The sequence below is a fragment of the Rhineura floridana genome, chromosome 9 (assembly GCF_030035675.1).
Source record: "Rhineura floridana isolate rRhiFlo1 chromosome 9, rRhiFlo1.hap2, whole genome shotgun sequence".
Classification (NCBI taxonomy): Eukaryota; Metazoa; Chordata; class Lepidosauria; order Squamata; family Rhineuridae; genus Rhineura; species Rhineura floridana.
The window spans coordinates 80,385,398-80,401,588 of record NC_084488.1 but is presented as its reverse complement, the minus strand read 5'-3'; the positions used below and the strand labels follow the sequence as shown (position 1 = coordinate 80,401,588).

At 42.4% G+C, this 16,191-nt stretch overlaps 1 protein-coding gene across 1 annotated transcript in view; it reads left to right on the top strand.

The window, feature by feature from the left end:
• Positions 1–16,191, top strand: part of FAT4 (FAT atypical cadherin 4) — a 212,107-nt gene that overhangs the window by 131,566 nt on the left and 64,350 nt on the right. The window contains exon 7 of the mRNA XM_061585097.1: positions 8,867–9,047. Coding sequence (XP_061441081.1) covers positions 8,867–9,047 — 181 coding nt within the window. The remainder of the gene's footprint in view (positions 1–8,866; positions 9,048–16,191) is intronic.

The following is a 16,191-nucleotide window of genomic DNA, read 5'->3' as shown; positions in this document are numbered from 1 at the left end:
AAAGTATGCAATTAAGCACAGCATCCCTTCCATTTCTCAATTAGAGTGTCCCTCCTCCATGTGGTTGTTAGATGAGACTGTCGGGCAAACCAATGAACTACTCAATATGTAATAGAGTTCTACCCCAACACGCCTTCCTTGTACCTTGTCCAAAAAACTGGCATGCAACCATGTGAAGGTGGCAGAGGGAGGAGAGATTCAATGAATCTCGTAACACATAAATTATGTTTTTTGAGTACCTGTACCTTTTTATGTAAAGGTACGACTGATGAAGGAAAATTCTCTTGAAAACAATTTTAAAAGACAAGACAAAACCTGAGAGCACCATATGTTGAAACTCAAAAATGTGCAAAATGGCAACATGCCATCTAAGAAATCGGCAGCTTTTATCCTAACTTCTTCATCTTTGAACATTTTTCTGGCAAAATGTTGGCTTCCATGCTTTCTTTTATTAATTGCCTGACTATAGAGTAGCACATCTGGATTCCTGCTAGCTACCTTGGCTGACTGTCTGAATGAACTATGGTTTCTCCTCCTTCCTCCCCCTCCCTGCTGTGCACATATATGAAGCAGAATGGCCTATTAATTTCAGCCAACTTGTTCTACTTATAACCTTAAAAGCCTCTTCATCATTAAATGAAGCTACTTGCCAGATTGTTTGTTTGTTTTCAAGTGGGATCTTTGCTACCTCTCATTGTTTGCTGTTTCTCTTTGCTATTTGTTGCTGCAAAGCCTAGTGGTGGTGATGGTTTTTTCATGCTTCCTTCTATGCATAGGGTAGGGTTCCATTTGTAGTGGCCTGCGTCAGTGGCATATTCTTTTTAAGGCTTAAAATAGATCCAAACCATTCAGCTTCACAATCTTGATTTGTTACGCTTCTTTCCTCATCGTTAACTCTGTTTCCTTAAGTGGTTTGGCAAATTACATATTTCAAGAAAGCTACTCTAATTTTTTCCCCTCCTGTGCATTCCATGCTGTGGTCTTCAAGCCACTTATTGCCTTTTAAAGCATTCTGTGTAAATCCAGTTCTTTATATACTCCTGTAGAATATTTTGCTCTCCTTCATGGTACTGTTTCTACTTTCTATGTCTTTTGAGCATCAAAATGCAGACATTATAGGTGGTACTCAATGCTACTCCTGCTCAGAGTAAACCTTTTGAAGTTAATAGACATGACTAATTTAAGCTTATTAATTTCAGTGGGTCTGCTCTGAGTAAGACTTATTTGAATACAACCTATATGAATATTCATGGCTTTTATATCTGTGGGGGGTGGGAGTACTTTTTCATGTTCCTTACATATGTCTGACATACAATGGATGTACCTGTTGTAATGCCTCACCAGCCCCAGCTTTCCCTGACTTTGAAGGGTACATCTGTAAAGGGGAAACTGTTCTACACATGTAGGTTCCCATTTGTGTGAAAACCTGATTGTGTATTCTTGTTGCTGCTTTATTTTGAACGTATTTATTTTTATTGTGTTGTCTCTGTTGTTAAAATAGATTTGGACAAATATCAAATCAAATTTTAAAAAGTTTGCACTCAAAACTCAGTCAGTTGTAGATGTTTCTTTTTCTGTTAGCCTATATATTGTAATGTGAAAATTCTACAAATGCAGTGCTTTAGGATGTCTTTTTTAGTGGTTCTGACATTGTAGACTATTATCATAGAGATAGGTTGTTGTAACCGCAGATGCTACTTGAGCAGACATAGTGATGTATAAAGTAAATTTCCCAACTTACAAGTTATCTCAAAATCTTTCAGCAACAATGATCTCAAGCTGCTGATTGAACAGAATGCTACAACTTATAAATTGAAAGTCTGTGAGTTAATTCTTGAGCTCCAAGACTTACAGAAAGCTTAATTGCTAGGATAAGACTAGTAAAACCTGAACATGTGGCAAGGAATACTGATCCTGTTGATTAATCTTCAAGAGTCAAACAGGGTGTTTTTAAAGTATAACAAAGAAAAGTCAGCTTACTGTGGGTTATACAGAAGTCATTAAGGGGCAAGACTGGCTTAGTCAGTTGTTTCTTAAATAACCAGATTTCCTAGTCTTTTAACAGCAATATATTTTTCAAAAGAGTTAAATGATTTTTATATATATATATTTAAGATTTGTTTGTTTTTTAAATTGCAATGCAAAACCCACATTCTTGAAGGCCTGTACTTAAGAGGATGTCATGCTGCACACAAAGATATGTGTATCCTTATTGTGCCCGCAGATCACAGGAAAGAGTATATAAAAGCATGGTGAATCAAAAATCTGCACAAAGCTGAAACAGTCCATGTAAGTTTCACATTCCAGTTTGACTATGAATGTGAATTATAGTCTATACTTGACCCTCTAAATGCACTACACATATTTTTAGTATCACTTCAAAGTGCATATTGTCTTGACTTGAGATTTTGAAAGGAGATATAACATCTAAAATAAAATCATATGGCTGCGATCAGACAGTGAAGTATGGGCCATATCAACAATAATTTTCACATAGCGATCACTTCATAGATTTGGGTGGCAGCTTTTCTGTACAGACAAATTATCTGATCTCCTGTCCATTCTGAGCAAGAATTTCACGTTCTCCACTTCCCAAGGATTTGAATTAACCAATATGTTTTTTGCTTTACTTATTCAAGGCCTGGAGAGTTTTCTAACAAAATAATTACGAGCTTGGGAGAAGTTAATCCCATGTCTCAGCCTTATTCTTTTTTGACAATAGTCTCTTTTGAATTCTGAGCTACTGTTTTCATTATGCTAAAGTGTGATTCACAGTGCAGTTACACGAGGGCCACTCGAAAGACAAGCACATATCATTCCACGTATTAAGTAACTCATGTACATTAGCTAGCCAGATAGATCTGCAATTGGTATCATACTAGTCACCAACTGTTCTAGTGTACTAAGGCATTTATTTATTTCAGAACATTCAGCTCTTAGTGGATCAGTGTGCAAACATTGTTATGCCAAACTATGGTTTATCATGAAATGTGCAGGTTGATGGATAGGAGATAGAGGCTGCTGCACTTCTCTCCTGGTTTTCTTGCTGCTGCTCTACCTGTGGTTTGACGTAACATATTGTCTGAACCCGGGCTCATGGTTTATCTTCTCCAGACAAATCACAAGTGGTAAACCAAAAACAAACTTTGTTACAGCTTGTGGTTTGTCTGGAGCATGACAAACCACAAGCCACATTAAGACAAACCATAGCTTACTTTCCAGCAGCACAGCAACAAATGAAGGTTTGGGGGGGGTCATTTCCCTATCCCTACTGCTAGAGGAAGTATTCCACGAGTGGAATTCCGCTTGCAGGAACTTTTAGTCCTTGCCATTATGATATACACAGTGTTATTAAACATCATACTTTGGGTTTTTTAAATTATTTTAGGGTGTCAGTTTAAATTTCCATTAAATTTCCCCAGTTTTATTTCCATTGCTCTCATGCTTTAGCATTTGTTTAGAAGATAGATTGATTTGCTGACATGCCATTTTAATGTGTTGTGGGTTAAGTCTGAACAATGAAGAAATCGTTTGCTATTTTATTAACAATTTTAAAATCATACCAATGAATACAGGACTTTGCCTGGATTGTAATACATTTTGAAAGATTGGCTTCTCTGCTGAGAGAGAGCCTGTTTTGTTCCATGGAAAAGTTCAAACTAGTGCATGACATCTGCTCTACGGCCCTATTCAGTAGATGTTTGACTCCAGCTTTGTTGCAAAGCAACAGGTTTCAGTTGAGCAAAAATTCCAGTCCTGTCAAATTGCTTCTATATATCAGGATGACATATTTAATTTACTGGGGTCTTCATAAATTTGGATCCATCTGCAGTTTAAACAATATCCAAACATAAATTGCAATTATAATCATTCTAAATTATTTTACATTTTCCATCTCTTTTTTTTGCTTTTTGGAGTAGCAGGTGTCTGCACAGTTTGCCATTAATTTAATGGCATTCCATTTAGAACTGGCAGCTTGATTTTGAATAAAGGAATATCTTCATTATTTAAAAATACCATCAAGCTGAATACATTTACTTGGATATAAGTTCCACTGAAACCAAAACACATAATTCCAAGTTTAACATCTATATGCAGCCCTTGGGAGTGGTCATCAGGATATTTGGGGTGAGGTGTCAGCAGTATGCTGATGATACTCAGCTCTATTTCACTGTAACAACTGAATCAGGAGAGGCCTTGCAAGCCCTGGACCAGTGCCTGGACTCAGTGGTGTGCTGGATAAGGGCCAATAAACTGAGTCTGAATCCTAGCAAGATTGAGGTGCTGTGAGTTGGTGGTTCCTGAGCCCAAATATCAACTGCCTGCTTTGGATGGGGTGGTACTCCCTCTGAAAGAGCAGGTTCATAGTTTGGGGGTGCTCCTGGGTCCATCTTTGTTGTTAGAGGCCCAGGTAACTTCAGTGGCTAGGAGTGACTTTTACCAACTTTGGCTGGTAAGACATCTGTGGCCATTTCTGGACCGGGACAGCCTGATCACTGTTGTCTATGCACTGGTTTGTTTGTTTGTTTATTTATTTATTACATTTATATCCTGCCTTTCTTTTCATGATAGAAACCCAAAGCGGCTTACATATGGTTCCCAGGCAGTCTCCCATCCAGGCATTGACCAGACCTGACCCTGCTTAGCTTCAGCAGGGAGATCGCCTTATGTGCCCTCAGACCATAGCCTGGTTACTGTAATGTGCTCTATTTGGGGCCGCCCTTGAGGTTGGTTTGGAAGCTGCAGCCGGTGCAAAATGAGGCAGCACAACTGCTCACTGGGGCAAGATATCACCAGCATGTTACCCTGTTGCTGAAAGAATTGCACTGGCTGCCCATTGGCAAACAGGCCAAGTTCCAGGTGGTGGTTTTGTTGTACAAAGCCTTACACAGCTTGGGACCAGCTTGGGACCAGGATACCTGAAAGATTGTCTTACTCCTTATATACCCAGTTGTTCCCTGTGCTTTGCAGGTGAGGTCAGGAGGTTTGTTCTGCACGATATAGGAAGCAGACCTTTAGTGTTGTGCAAGGCTGATTCCAGGCATGACAGGGGCCTTGGGCACCACCCTGTCCAAGATCCATGGTGCCTGCCTGCACACCCCATCTGTCTTTCCTGTTGCCTCATGTGAATGCCATGTGCACTGCACATGCAACCCTACTATCAACCAAGATGGCAGCAGGGGCTTCCCTATGGGGCTGCTGCCCCTGCTGCTATCTTGGCTGATTACAAATATGCATGCTACACTACACATGCACATGCCTGCCATCAACTAAGATGGCAGCAGGAACATTAGCCCCTTAGAGAAGCCCCTGCCGCCATCTTGGCTGATGGTAGAGTTGCACATGCAGCACGCATGGCATTCACATGGGGCAACAGGAAAGATAGGCAGGGCATGCATTTGGGCTTATTGAAGCTTGTGCAGCCTGTATGGGGGGTGCCTGGGAGCTCCCTGTCTGTGATCTGTGCAGGGTCGGGAGTCAATGCTGATGCGGATTGTAGAACAGGAGCACTACCCTCCCACCCTAAGGAGAGGCCCTTCAGGGGCCCTTCTGGGCCACAGGGACCCTTGGCCAGGGCCCAACCTGGCCGCCTCTGGTGCCGGCCCTAGTGTTGTGGCAGCACCACTTTGAATTTCTCTCCCCTTAAATATTGGACAGGCACCATCTCATGTTTTTGGCGCCTATTGAAGACCTTCCTCTTTCAACAAGCTTTTTAAGTAGAGACCTTATCCCAGTCTGCGTCTGTGCTGGAATTGCTTTTTAAGATGCTTTTTAAAAAATTTAAAAGACTGCTTTTAACAAATTTTGTTTTAATATGTTTTTAAAGTTTTAATGTTTAATGTTCTAATATGTTCCAGTATGTGATTTTCTATATGTTTTGGTGTCTTTTGTTTTTGGGATGTCTTAGAGTGGTTTTTAGTGTTTTTGTTTGCTGCCTTGGGTTTCTTCTGGGAGTAAGGGTGGGATATACAGTAAGTAAGTGTGTTTGTAACTGAGGAAGAAATCTATCTGTAAAGTGCAGCAGTACAACATTACTATTGGCCTGAAAACTGAATGTAGGCTGCAACTGTATGCACACTTCCTCGGGAGTAAGTGTCATTAGATTCTCTGTAGCTTGCATCTACATAAACGTTATGCGTGATCAGGGCAAGTCAGCAAAGTCTGTGTGGGGAAGGCATCCTGGTGCTGTCCAGATGTTGTTGGACTACAATTGCCATCAATCCCAGCCAGCATGGTTAATGACTAGGAATGATTGGAGTCATAGTCTAAGGCAAGATCTTGGAACGAGTGGTTGCTGGCCAGCTCCAGGCACTATTGGATGAAACCGATTATTTAGATCCATTTCAATCGGGTTTTAGGCCCGGTTTTGGCACCGAGACAGCCTTGGTCGCCCTGTACGATGACCTATGTCGGGAGAGGGATGGAGGGAGTGTAACTCTGTTGATTCTCCTTGATCTCTCAGCGGCTTTTAATACCATCGACCATGGTATCCTTCTGGAGAGGCTCGCGGAGTTGGGAGTTGGAGGTACTGGTTGGCAGTGGTTCCGCTCCTACTTGGCGGGTCGTCTCCAGAAGGTAGTGCTTGGGGAACATTGCTTGACACTGTGGGTTCTTCAATATGGAGTCCCGCAGGGGTCAGTTCTGTCTCCCATGCTTTTCAACATCTACATGAAGCCGTTGGGTGCGGTCATCAGGAGTTTTGGAGTGCGTTGCCATCAGTACACTGATGACACGCAGCTCTACTTCTCCTTTTCATCTTCTTCAGGTGAGGCTGTCAATGTGCTGAACTGTTGCCTGGCCGCGATAATGGACTGGATGAGAGCTAACAAACTGAGGCTCAATCCAGACAAGACTGAGATGCTGTTGGTGGGTGGTTTCTCTGATCAGATGGTGGATATACATCCTGTCCTGGACGGGGTTACACTCCCCCTAAAGGAGCGGGTTCGTAGTCTGGGGGTCTTTTTAGATCCTTCCCTGTCACTTGAGGCTCAAGTAGCCTCGGTGGCACGGAATGCGTTCTACCAACTTTGGTTGGTGGCCCAGCTACGTCCCTATCTGAGCAGGGAGGACCTTACATCAGTTGTACATGCTCTGGTAACCTCGCGATTGGATTACTGCAATGCGCTCTACGTAGGGCTGCCTTTGAAGACAGTTCGGAAGCTACAGCTCGTGCAAAACGCGGCGGCCAGATTAATAACAAGGACCAAGCGGTCTGAACACATAACACCTGTCCTGGCGCGCTTGCACTGGCTACCAATACGCTTCCGGGCCAGATTCAAAGTGTTGGTCTTAACCTATAAAGCCTTATACGGCGCGGGACCACAATATCTGTTGGAACGCCTCTCCCGATATGAACCTGCCCGGACACTGCGTTCTACATCGAAGGCCCTCCTCCGAGTTCCGACTCATAGCGAAGCTCGGAGGGTGTCAACAAGAACTCGGGCCTTCTCAGTGGTGGCCCCCGAACTGTGGAATAGTCTCCCCAATGAGGTCCGCTTGGTGCGGCATTGCTATCTTTTCGGCGCCAAGTTAAAACCTTCCTCTTTTCCAAGGCATTTTAATCTAATTTTAATTTAGTTCTTAAGTTTGCTGTAATTGATTCTGATTTATTATTTTTATTTATGTTTTTGTTGTATTATATTATGGAATTGTATTGTTATATATTTGTATTCTTGTTGTACACCGCCCAGAGAGCTATGCTAGTGGGGCGGTATAAAAATTTAACAAATAAATAAATAAATAAAAATAGACATCTGGAGGGTACCAACTTGTCTACCACTTTAGGTCAGACTGAGAGAGGTAGCTTTGAGCTCTAGAAAGAAGATTTTGAGGGTATCAGGCTAGAGGATCTGGTAGTTGTAGGAGGACAATCTTGCCTGTTTTCACTTATGGTAAAGTTAATTTTTAAATTTTTTAAAAAGTTTATTTTAATTTTTTTAAATGGACAAATTTGGGGGACTTGGGAGAACAGAAAAACCTTTTTTGCACCATGGCATCACAGGAGCAATAAAATGACAAATTTGAGGGTGACTTGGAGGGAACATAAAACCTCATTGGGGGCCAAACAGAGTAGGCAAGATAAGTGCTTTCCTGGACTTTGCCTCCTTTGATCTCAGAGCTTTGCTTCTCTCTCCACTGAATTTTACCGTTCTGCTACTAGCAAGATTATTCAGCCATTTTCAAAGTATCCTAAAACTTAGTGGCATTGAGACAGATGTGCAGAGTGGGCTGTCATCATTCAGAAGTGGTAGACGAGCATTCTGCAGATGCTTAAATGACCTCACTATATTATGATCACAGATGTGATTTAACCCTTGCAAACATGTATCTGCGCCTCCATGGAGGAATATATCTTATGCAGCAGAAACTCTATGCAGCAGGCATGGAAAGAGTTAAGTACCCCTCCCTCATCACTTCTCTGCCCCAAATAGCCATATCCACACTTAGATTTCTCTTAACAAAAAGTGGCAGTCCAGATTTTGTTACACATATTGGCGTGGAATGTTCAGCTATGACCTTGTTTACAATAGTGGCTCTCACAGGATGACCAATTTCAGTCATCGAATCAATCCAGTCCACTGCAGGTCACTCTTTGTGTATTGTTCTCAATTTCTCTTTGCAAGCAGCAAACCCTTTACTTGATAATAAGAGATTAAAACTTTTCCTGTGAAACTTCATACTTTGAGTTCCAGATGACTTTCTTAAAAAACAAACCTGACCTTGCTCTTTGCATGGATTTGGCTTCCTAGCTCTGTGAACTGTGGCAAGTTCATGTGTGAGATAATAAATGAACAGTGGCATATCCAGTGTTAGTATTGTAACTTGGGTAACCTCTAGCATTTTAAATATCTTTTTTTCCTCCTAGGAAGTCCTGCCCTTACTGGCACTGGAACTATTGCTGTCAAAGTAGTTGATGTCAATGATAACGTCCCCAAATTTGCCTTTAATGTGTATTCCAAAACCATTCCGGAGGATGCACCCACAGGGACAGACGTTTTGCTTGTGAACTCCTCTGATTCTGATGCATCAGTGAATGCTATCATCAGGTACAATCTCTATTTGTGGTACTCTTGATGCTGTTTACTTTAGGGCCTATTTTTCCATAATCCTTCAGGAGCAAAGGAGAAATGAGGATGAGTTTTATCTTGCATTTTCCACAAATACAATATCAGTACAGGGCCAGCCAAAGAAGTTTTGCTGCTTGAAGCAGAAAGTAGTACCCCTTCTGCAAGTCAAAAAGGCTAGTTAACTCACTTGAGCATTTCAGGCAGAAAATTAACAGCTCTGTCCCTCCCTGGCAATAAAAATACTGTTATGATTAATTAATTAAATAACTAACAAGTTGCTGCTGTTTCGTGACACCCAACATCTGCTACCTAAGATGGCCACTTCACTGTCTAATTGTAGGGCTGGCCCTGAACTGACCTGTGACAGACTTTAGCTAAAGAAAGACTTTAGCTGAACTTGACTTCAAAAGAGGAAACTTCACAAAAATGAGGGGATTGGTAAAAAGAAAGCTGAAAAACAAAGTCCAGAGGGTCACATCACTCGAAAATGCTTGGAAGTTGTTTAAAAACACTATATTAGAAGCTCAACTGGAGTGCATACCGCAGATCAGAAAAGGTACCGCCAGGGCCAAGAAGATGCCAGCATGGTTAACAAGCAAAGTCAAGGAAGCTCTTAGAGGCAAAAAGTCTTCCTTCAGAAAATGGAAGTCTTGTCCGAATGAAGAAAATAAAAAAGAACACAAACTCTGGCAAAAGAAATGCAAGAAGACAATAAGGGATGCTAAAAAAGAATTTGAGGAGCACATTGCTAAGAACATAAAAACCAAGAACAAAAAATTCTATAAATACATTCAAAGCAGGAGACCATCTAGGGAGACAATTGGACCCTTGGATGATAAGGGAGTCAAAGGTGTCCTAAAGAACGATAAGGAGATTGCAGAGAAGCTAAATGAATTCTTTGCATCTGTCTTCACAGTGGAAGATATAGGGCAGATCCCTGAACCTGAACTAACATTTGCAGGAAGGGATTCTGAGGAACTGAGACAAATAGTGGTAACGAGAGAGGAAGTTCTAAGCTTAATGGACAATATAAAAACTGACAAATCACCGGGCCCGGATGGCATCCACCCGAGAGTTCTCAAAGAACTCAAAGGTGAAATTGCTGATCTGCTAACTAAAATATGTAACTTGTCCCTCGGGTCCTCCTCCGTGCCTGAGGACTGGAAAGTGGCAAATGTAACACCAATCTTCAAAAAGGGATCCAGAGGGGATCCCGGAAATTACAGGCCAGTTAGCTTAACTTCTGTCCCTGGAAAACTGGTAGAAAGTATTATTAAAGCTAGATTAACCAAGCACATAGAAGAACAAGCCTTGCTGAAGCAGAGCCAGCATGGCTTCTGCAAGGGAAAGTCCTGTCTCAGTAACCTATTAGAATTCTTTGAGAGTGTCAACAAGCATATAGATAGAGGTGATCCAGTGGACATAGTGTACTTAGACTTTCAAAAAGCGTTTGACAAGGTACCTCACCAAAGGCTTCTGAGGAAGCTTAGCAGTCATGGAATAAGAGGAGAGGTCCTCTTGTGGATAAGGAATTGGTTAAGAAGCAGAAAGCAGAGAGTAGGAATAAACGGACAGTTCTCCCAATGGAGGGCTGTAGAAAGTGGAGTCCCTCAAGGATCGGTATTGGGACCTGTACTTTTCAACTTGTTCATTAATGGCCTAGAATTAGGAGTGAGCAGTGAAGTGGCCAAGTTTGCTGACGACACTAAATTGTTCAGGGTTGTTAAAACAAAAAGGGATTGCGAAGAGCTCCAAAAAGACCTCTCCAAACTGAGTGAATGGGCGGAAAAATGGCAAATGCAATTCAATATAAACAAGTGTAAAATTATGCATATTGGAGCAAAAAATCTTAATTTCACATATACGCTCATGGGGTGTGAACTGGCGGTGACCGACCAGGAGAGAGACCTCGGGGTTGTAGTGGACAGCACGATGAAAATGTCGACCCAGTGTGCGGCAGCTGTGAAAAAGGCAAATTCCATGCTAGCGATAATTAGGAAAGGTATTGAAAATAAAACAGCCGATATGATAATGCTGTTGTATAAATCTATGGTGCGGCCGCATTTGGAATACTGTGTACAGTTCTGGTCGCCTCATCTCAAAAAGGATATTATAGAGTTGGAAAAGGTTCAGAAGAGGGCAACCAGAATGATCAAGGAGATGGAGCGACTCCCTTACGAGGAAAGGTTGCAGCATTTGGGGCTTTTTAGTTTAGAGAAAAGGCGGGTCAGAGGAGACATGATAGAAGTGTATAAAATTATGCATGGCATTGAGAAAGTGGATAGAGAAAAGTTCTTCTCCCTCTCTCATAATACTAGAACTCGTGGACATTCAAAGAAGCTGAATGTTGGAAGATTCAGGACAGACAAAAGGAAGTACTTCTTTACTCAGCGTATAGTTAAACTATGGAATTTGCTCCCACAAGATGCAGTAATGGCCACCAGCTTGGATGGCTTTAAAAGAAGATTAGACAAATTCATGGAGGACAGGGCTATCAATGGCTACTAGCCGTGATGGCTGTGCTCTGCCACCCTAGTCAGAGGCAGCATGCTTCTGAAAACCAGTTGGCGGAAGCCTCAGGAGGGGAGAGTGTTCTTGCACTCGGGTCCTGCTTGCGGGCTTCCCCCAGGCACCTGGTTGGCCACTGTGAGAACAGGATGCTGGACTAGATGGGCCACTGGCCTGATCCAGCAGGCTCTTATGTTCTTATGGATGAAAAAACTCTATATTTCAGCCACATTTAGATGGGCTGAGAAGACATATTGGGTTGTATCCAATAATAGCTTTGTGCTAATGGAAAATGGTTCTTTTTACACGTGATTCACTAGCAAGGCCAGCACCAAAGGGTGGCCAGGTTGGGCCCTGGCCGAGGTCCCTGCTGCCCAGAGGGGCCCCTAAAGGGCCCCTCTCTAAGATGGGAGGATAGTGTTCCTGTTCCATGATCTGCGGCAGCTTTCATTCCCAACCCTGCTGCAGATAACAGAGAGGGAGCTCTCGGGCAACCCCCCCATAAGAGCATGCAGGCTTCAATAAGCATGCACGCATGCCCCATCTACCTTTCCTATTGCTGTGTATGCCATGCGTATTGTGTGCACATACCCATCATCAACCAAGATGGTGGCAGAAGCTTCCCTAAGGGGCTGGTGTCCCTGCCACCATCTTGGTTGCTGGTAGGCATGTGTGCACATAGCGTAGTGCATGCATGCCATGAACCAAGATGGCAGTGGGGGCATCATCCCCTTACAGAAGGCCTCATTGCCAACTTGGTTGATGTCAGGCATGCATGTGCAGTGCACATAGCATTCACATGAGGCAATGGGAGAGGTAGGTGGGGCATGCATGCATGCACTGTGGGTCTGGGGCAGGCTGGTGCCCAAGGACCCAGTCATGCCTGGTGCTGGCCCTGCTCACCAGACCCCTATATACAGCTGTCCTCTGCACTATATCCCATACTGTTGCTGAGGGTATTCCATCTCTCAAGAAAAGCATTTGGGGGGACATGAAGACTGCGTCAAGTAGGGGGATTGACAAAAGTGGGTGCTGCGCCTTGGACAAGAGGAAAGCCACCACTGGAATGCAACTCTATGTATAGCAATACTCAGTTACAATCTATCAGAACATAAAAACATAAGAAGAACTTGCTGGATCACACCAGTGCCCCATCTACTCTAGCATCCTGTTCAGACAGTAGCCCAAGGGAAGCCTGCAAGAAGGACCTGAGTGCAAAAGCGCTCTCCCCTGTATAAACTATTGAAACTGTTGCATTACATCCTGAACCTGAGTAGCCAGATTTGTCCAGTTGTGGCATAACAATAATATATTATACAGCCACAAGAGTGGCTATATACTATAGCCAGCACAGATTTTTTGCATTCCTCAATGTTAAATTAAAAATACCCCCATGCCATTCTGCTGCTTCCCATAAGCTCATTTCAAAACAAAACCTTGAAACACTTATAGTCCTGAACTCAGGAACAGTTGCTTAAAAACACTCTTAAGTTTTCATGGTGATACATACAAACATGGAGAGTACTGAGAGTTCAAAGTGTAAAACAAGAGAAAAAAATCCAGATCCCTGTTGGACTTTTTTCTGTCAGTGGTCTCATAATCTGTTGAAATTCATTAAAAATCAGCCATGTTCACAGAGTACCTGTAATCCTATTGCTGACCTTGTCCCATACTCTGACCTTCATCCTCTGTAGTTTAAAAGTTAAAAAAATGCATGGCTGATTTTTAATTAATTTAAGAAATGTAACATTGAAGTTAATGATAAGCATGGGCATGCTCTGTAAGAACCAACTGTCAGTGTTCTAAAAGCTCACAGCTGTTTGGCTTGGCTAATCAGGTGGCCACACCCATGCCAGACATTTATTTCATGTAGACAGTCAAGGCTTCCCCCTTCACAAACTACACTTCCCAGGATTCTTTGAGAGAAGCCATGACTGTCCAAAGTGAAATAAAGGTCTGGTGTGGGTGTGACCAGGGACAGCTTTGGTTTAAATTTGGGTGGGAGGGTACATGTGCCTGCTGTAGAATAAAAGGTGGGAGGAAAGCTGAAAAATGAAACTGTTCATAATGTTTTCCTTTTGAAAAGGAAAGGGACTTGCCTTCTGCGCAGTGCCCACCTACCCAATCTCCTCCCCTCCCCCTACCTCCCTTTCTCTCCCCCTTCTCCAGCCCCTCCCCCAGGTCAGTTTCACCCATCCTAAGCATGACTGTACAGGAGTAAATCCCATTGAACTCAAAAAGCATACAAATGATCAAACCTGCCCTGCCATCCTCCCTCCTATCCCCTCCCTCTTGCCTTTTCCCTCCCCTTTCTCTGCCCCTCCTCTCCCCTTCTAATTCCCTCCTTCTTCCCCCACCCCTTCTCTTTCTCCCACACGGTCAGTTTTACCCATCCTAACCATGATTCCTTCCTCCTATCCCTCCTATCCCCTCCCTCCTGTGCCTCCCCTTCCAATCCCCTCCCCCTCTTCCCCTCCCCCAACTTTCCCCTCTCCCCTCCCTTCCTCTCCCCTTTTCTTCTCTCCTCCCCCTTCTCCTCCTCCCGCATGGTCAATTTCACCTATCCTAAACATGATTGCACAGGAGTAAATACCATTGAACATAATAAGCATGCAAATGATCAGACCTGCATTTCCCCTTCCCCTCTCTCCTCTCCTTTTCCCTCTCTCCTTCCCCCCTCCTCCCTTCTTCCCACCTATCTTTCTTCCTCTTCCTCCCCCACCTACTCCAACCCTCCCTCCCTCCGTTTTCTCCTCCTCCCCCGTGGTCAGTTTCACCTATGCTAAACATGATTGCAGAGGAGTAGGTCCCACTGAACTCAGTAAGCCTGCAAATGATCAATTCATTCTCAGAAAACTTGCACAGAATCTCATTTCTTACCTCCCGGATTAAAAAGCAGAGAAATTCTCTAAGCAAAAAATCCTTGCAGTTTAAGAATGTACCTATAGCTAACAGATATTTCTATCAAACTTTAAAAAGCAAGGAAATTGGGCAGATATAGTGAATGCACCAGAAACACGACACCTGACCTCCTCTCTGAGATATTGTACAGCCCTACAAATTTGTAAAAATGCAAATGCAATTTGGATTGGTCTTTCACAGAATGGTGTTTTGAAAGGGGCTTATCAAGACCTGACAATCAGCTGATTGTCAGCTCTTGAGAAACTCTTTGCAAAGTGCTCTGCAAGACATGTGAAGCACAAAAAAGTCACCTGATGTCATTGTGACACTAGGTGATTGTCCGGTAGGCGATACCACCCACCAATAAAAGGGTGGGAAAGAGAATGATCTGGCACACCAGCCAGATCCAGGCCTCCCCACCTCCCAGTTTAAACTGAACTATTTCAAATGCAACATTTAAATCTAAAATTCACACATAAGGTGTGATCTTATGGACCTTATATCCTGGGGCCTTACCTCAACATTTCAAGGTCACATGGCAGACTAGGTTGGGTTATGAGTGGTTAATATTCTTCATCCGTTATGTGATGACAAATTCCACAGACTTGACAATGTCATTTCTATGCATGGCCATTGAACTGATTTCTTTCTAACTCTCAGCTTCTGAAAAGTCAGCATTTGATGGGTTGGTTTTGTGGCAAAATGGTTGCACATTTCTACAGACACCTCCATGTTTTTCCACGAAATTCCCATTGCTGACTATGGGCCAGAAAAGCTAAGAGGTTAAGTGGCAGTGACAGCCTGAGCAATTTGCTCAGAGGAGTGATGCATTCCTAATAGAATTCAGAGAGATTTATGTTTGTTGCTAATCATCACTACTTGCCATTCAAGAAACCAGGATAGACTCTTTTTCATGTGGTTTCAGTGAGTATAAACATTAGTTTACTGTTGATTAAAAGGCACAAATGAAGCTAAACTGCTCACTTATTTTTTTCTTTTGCAAGTCAAATTACTTTTTAAATAACCAAAATATCAATCACAATTGCATGTAGATATTAAAGTACAAAAGAAATAAAAAGAATGCTTGAAATATTTTAAAGACTGTAATTTTCTTGGTAACTTTTTGTGAGTGCTGGCATTCTTGGCATCTGTCATGTTTGCCTAAAAAGCAGCCAATAATCTTATGAAAATGTGGCAGAATGAAGCTTTTAATTGCATGTCATTTTTCCCCATGGAAACTTATTTTGGAAAGCCTTCTAACCATGTAGAACCATGGCATTGCAAAGTAGAGTTGATTGTTACATTCATTCCTAGAAAAAAATCGTATATTTTTTTCTTTAAAAAAACCACTAACGGGACTCTCTGCATAGTCCTGTTGTATTATTCTTTCCCTGTGACCCAAAAAATACAGACAACAGGTATCAAGCTTTATACTGATTTGTAGAGATGCAGTTTAACTTTTTTTAAAAAAGGTTGATAATTTGCTGGGGGAATGGAATCTAGATTGCAGTCTTAGTGATTACGTTTTTTTTAAAAAAAATCCATCAATCAGGTTTTGCAAGCATGCACAAATTCAGGAAATGAAACTTTACATGCTTTAAACAACTATGAACCATGAGATACAGACAAACAACCCAGAAAATTCTGCATAGATTAGTAAAATAAAAATAAAGACTATCCGTGTGGGACAGAGCAGAAAGCTTTGGAGATATTA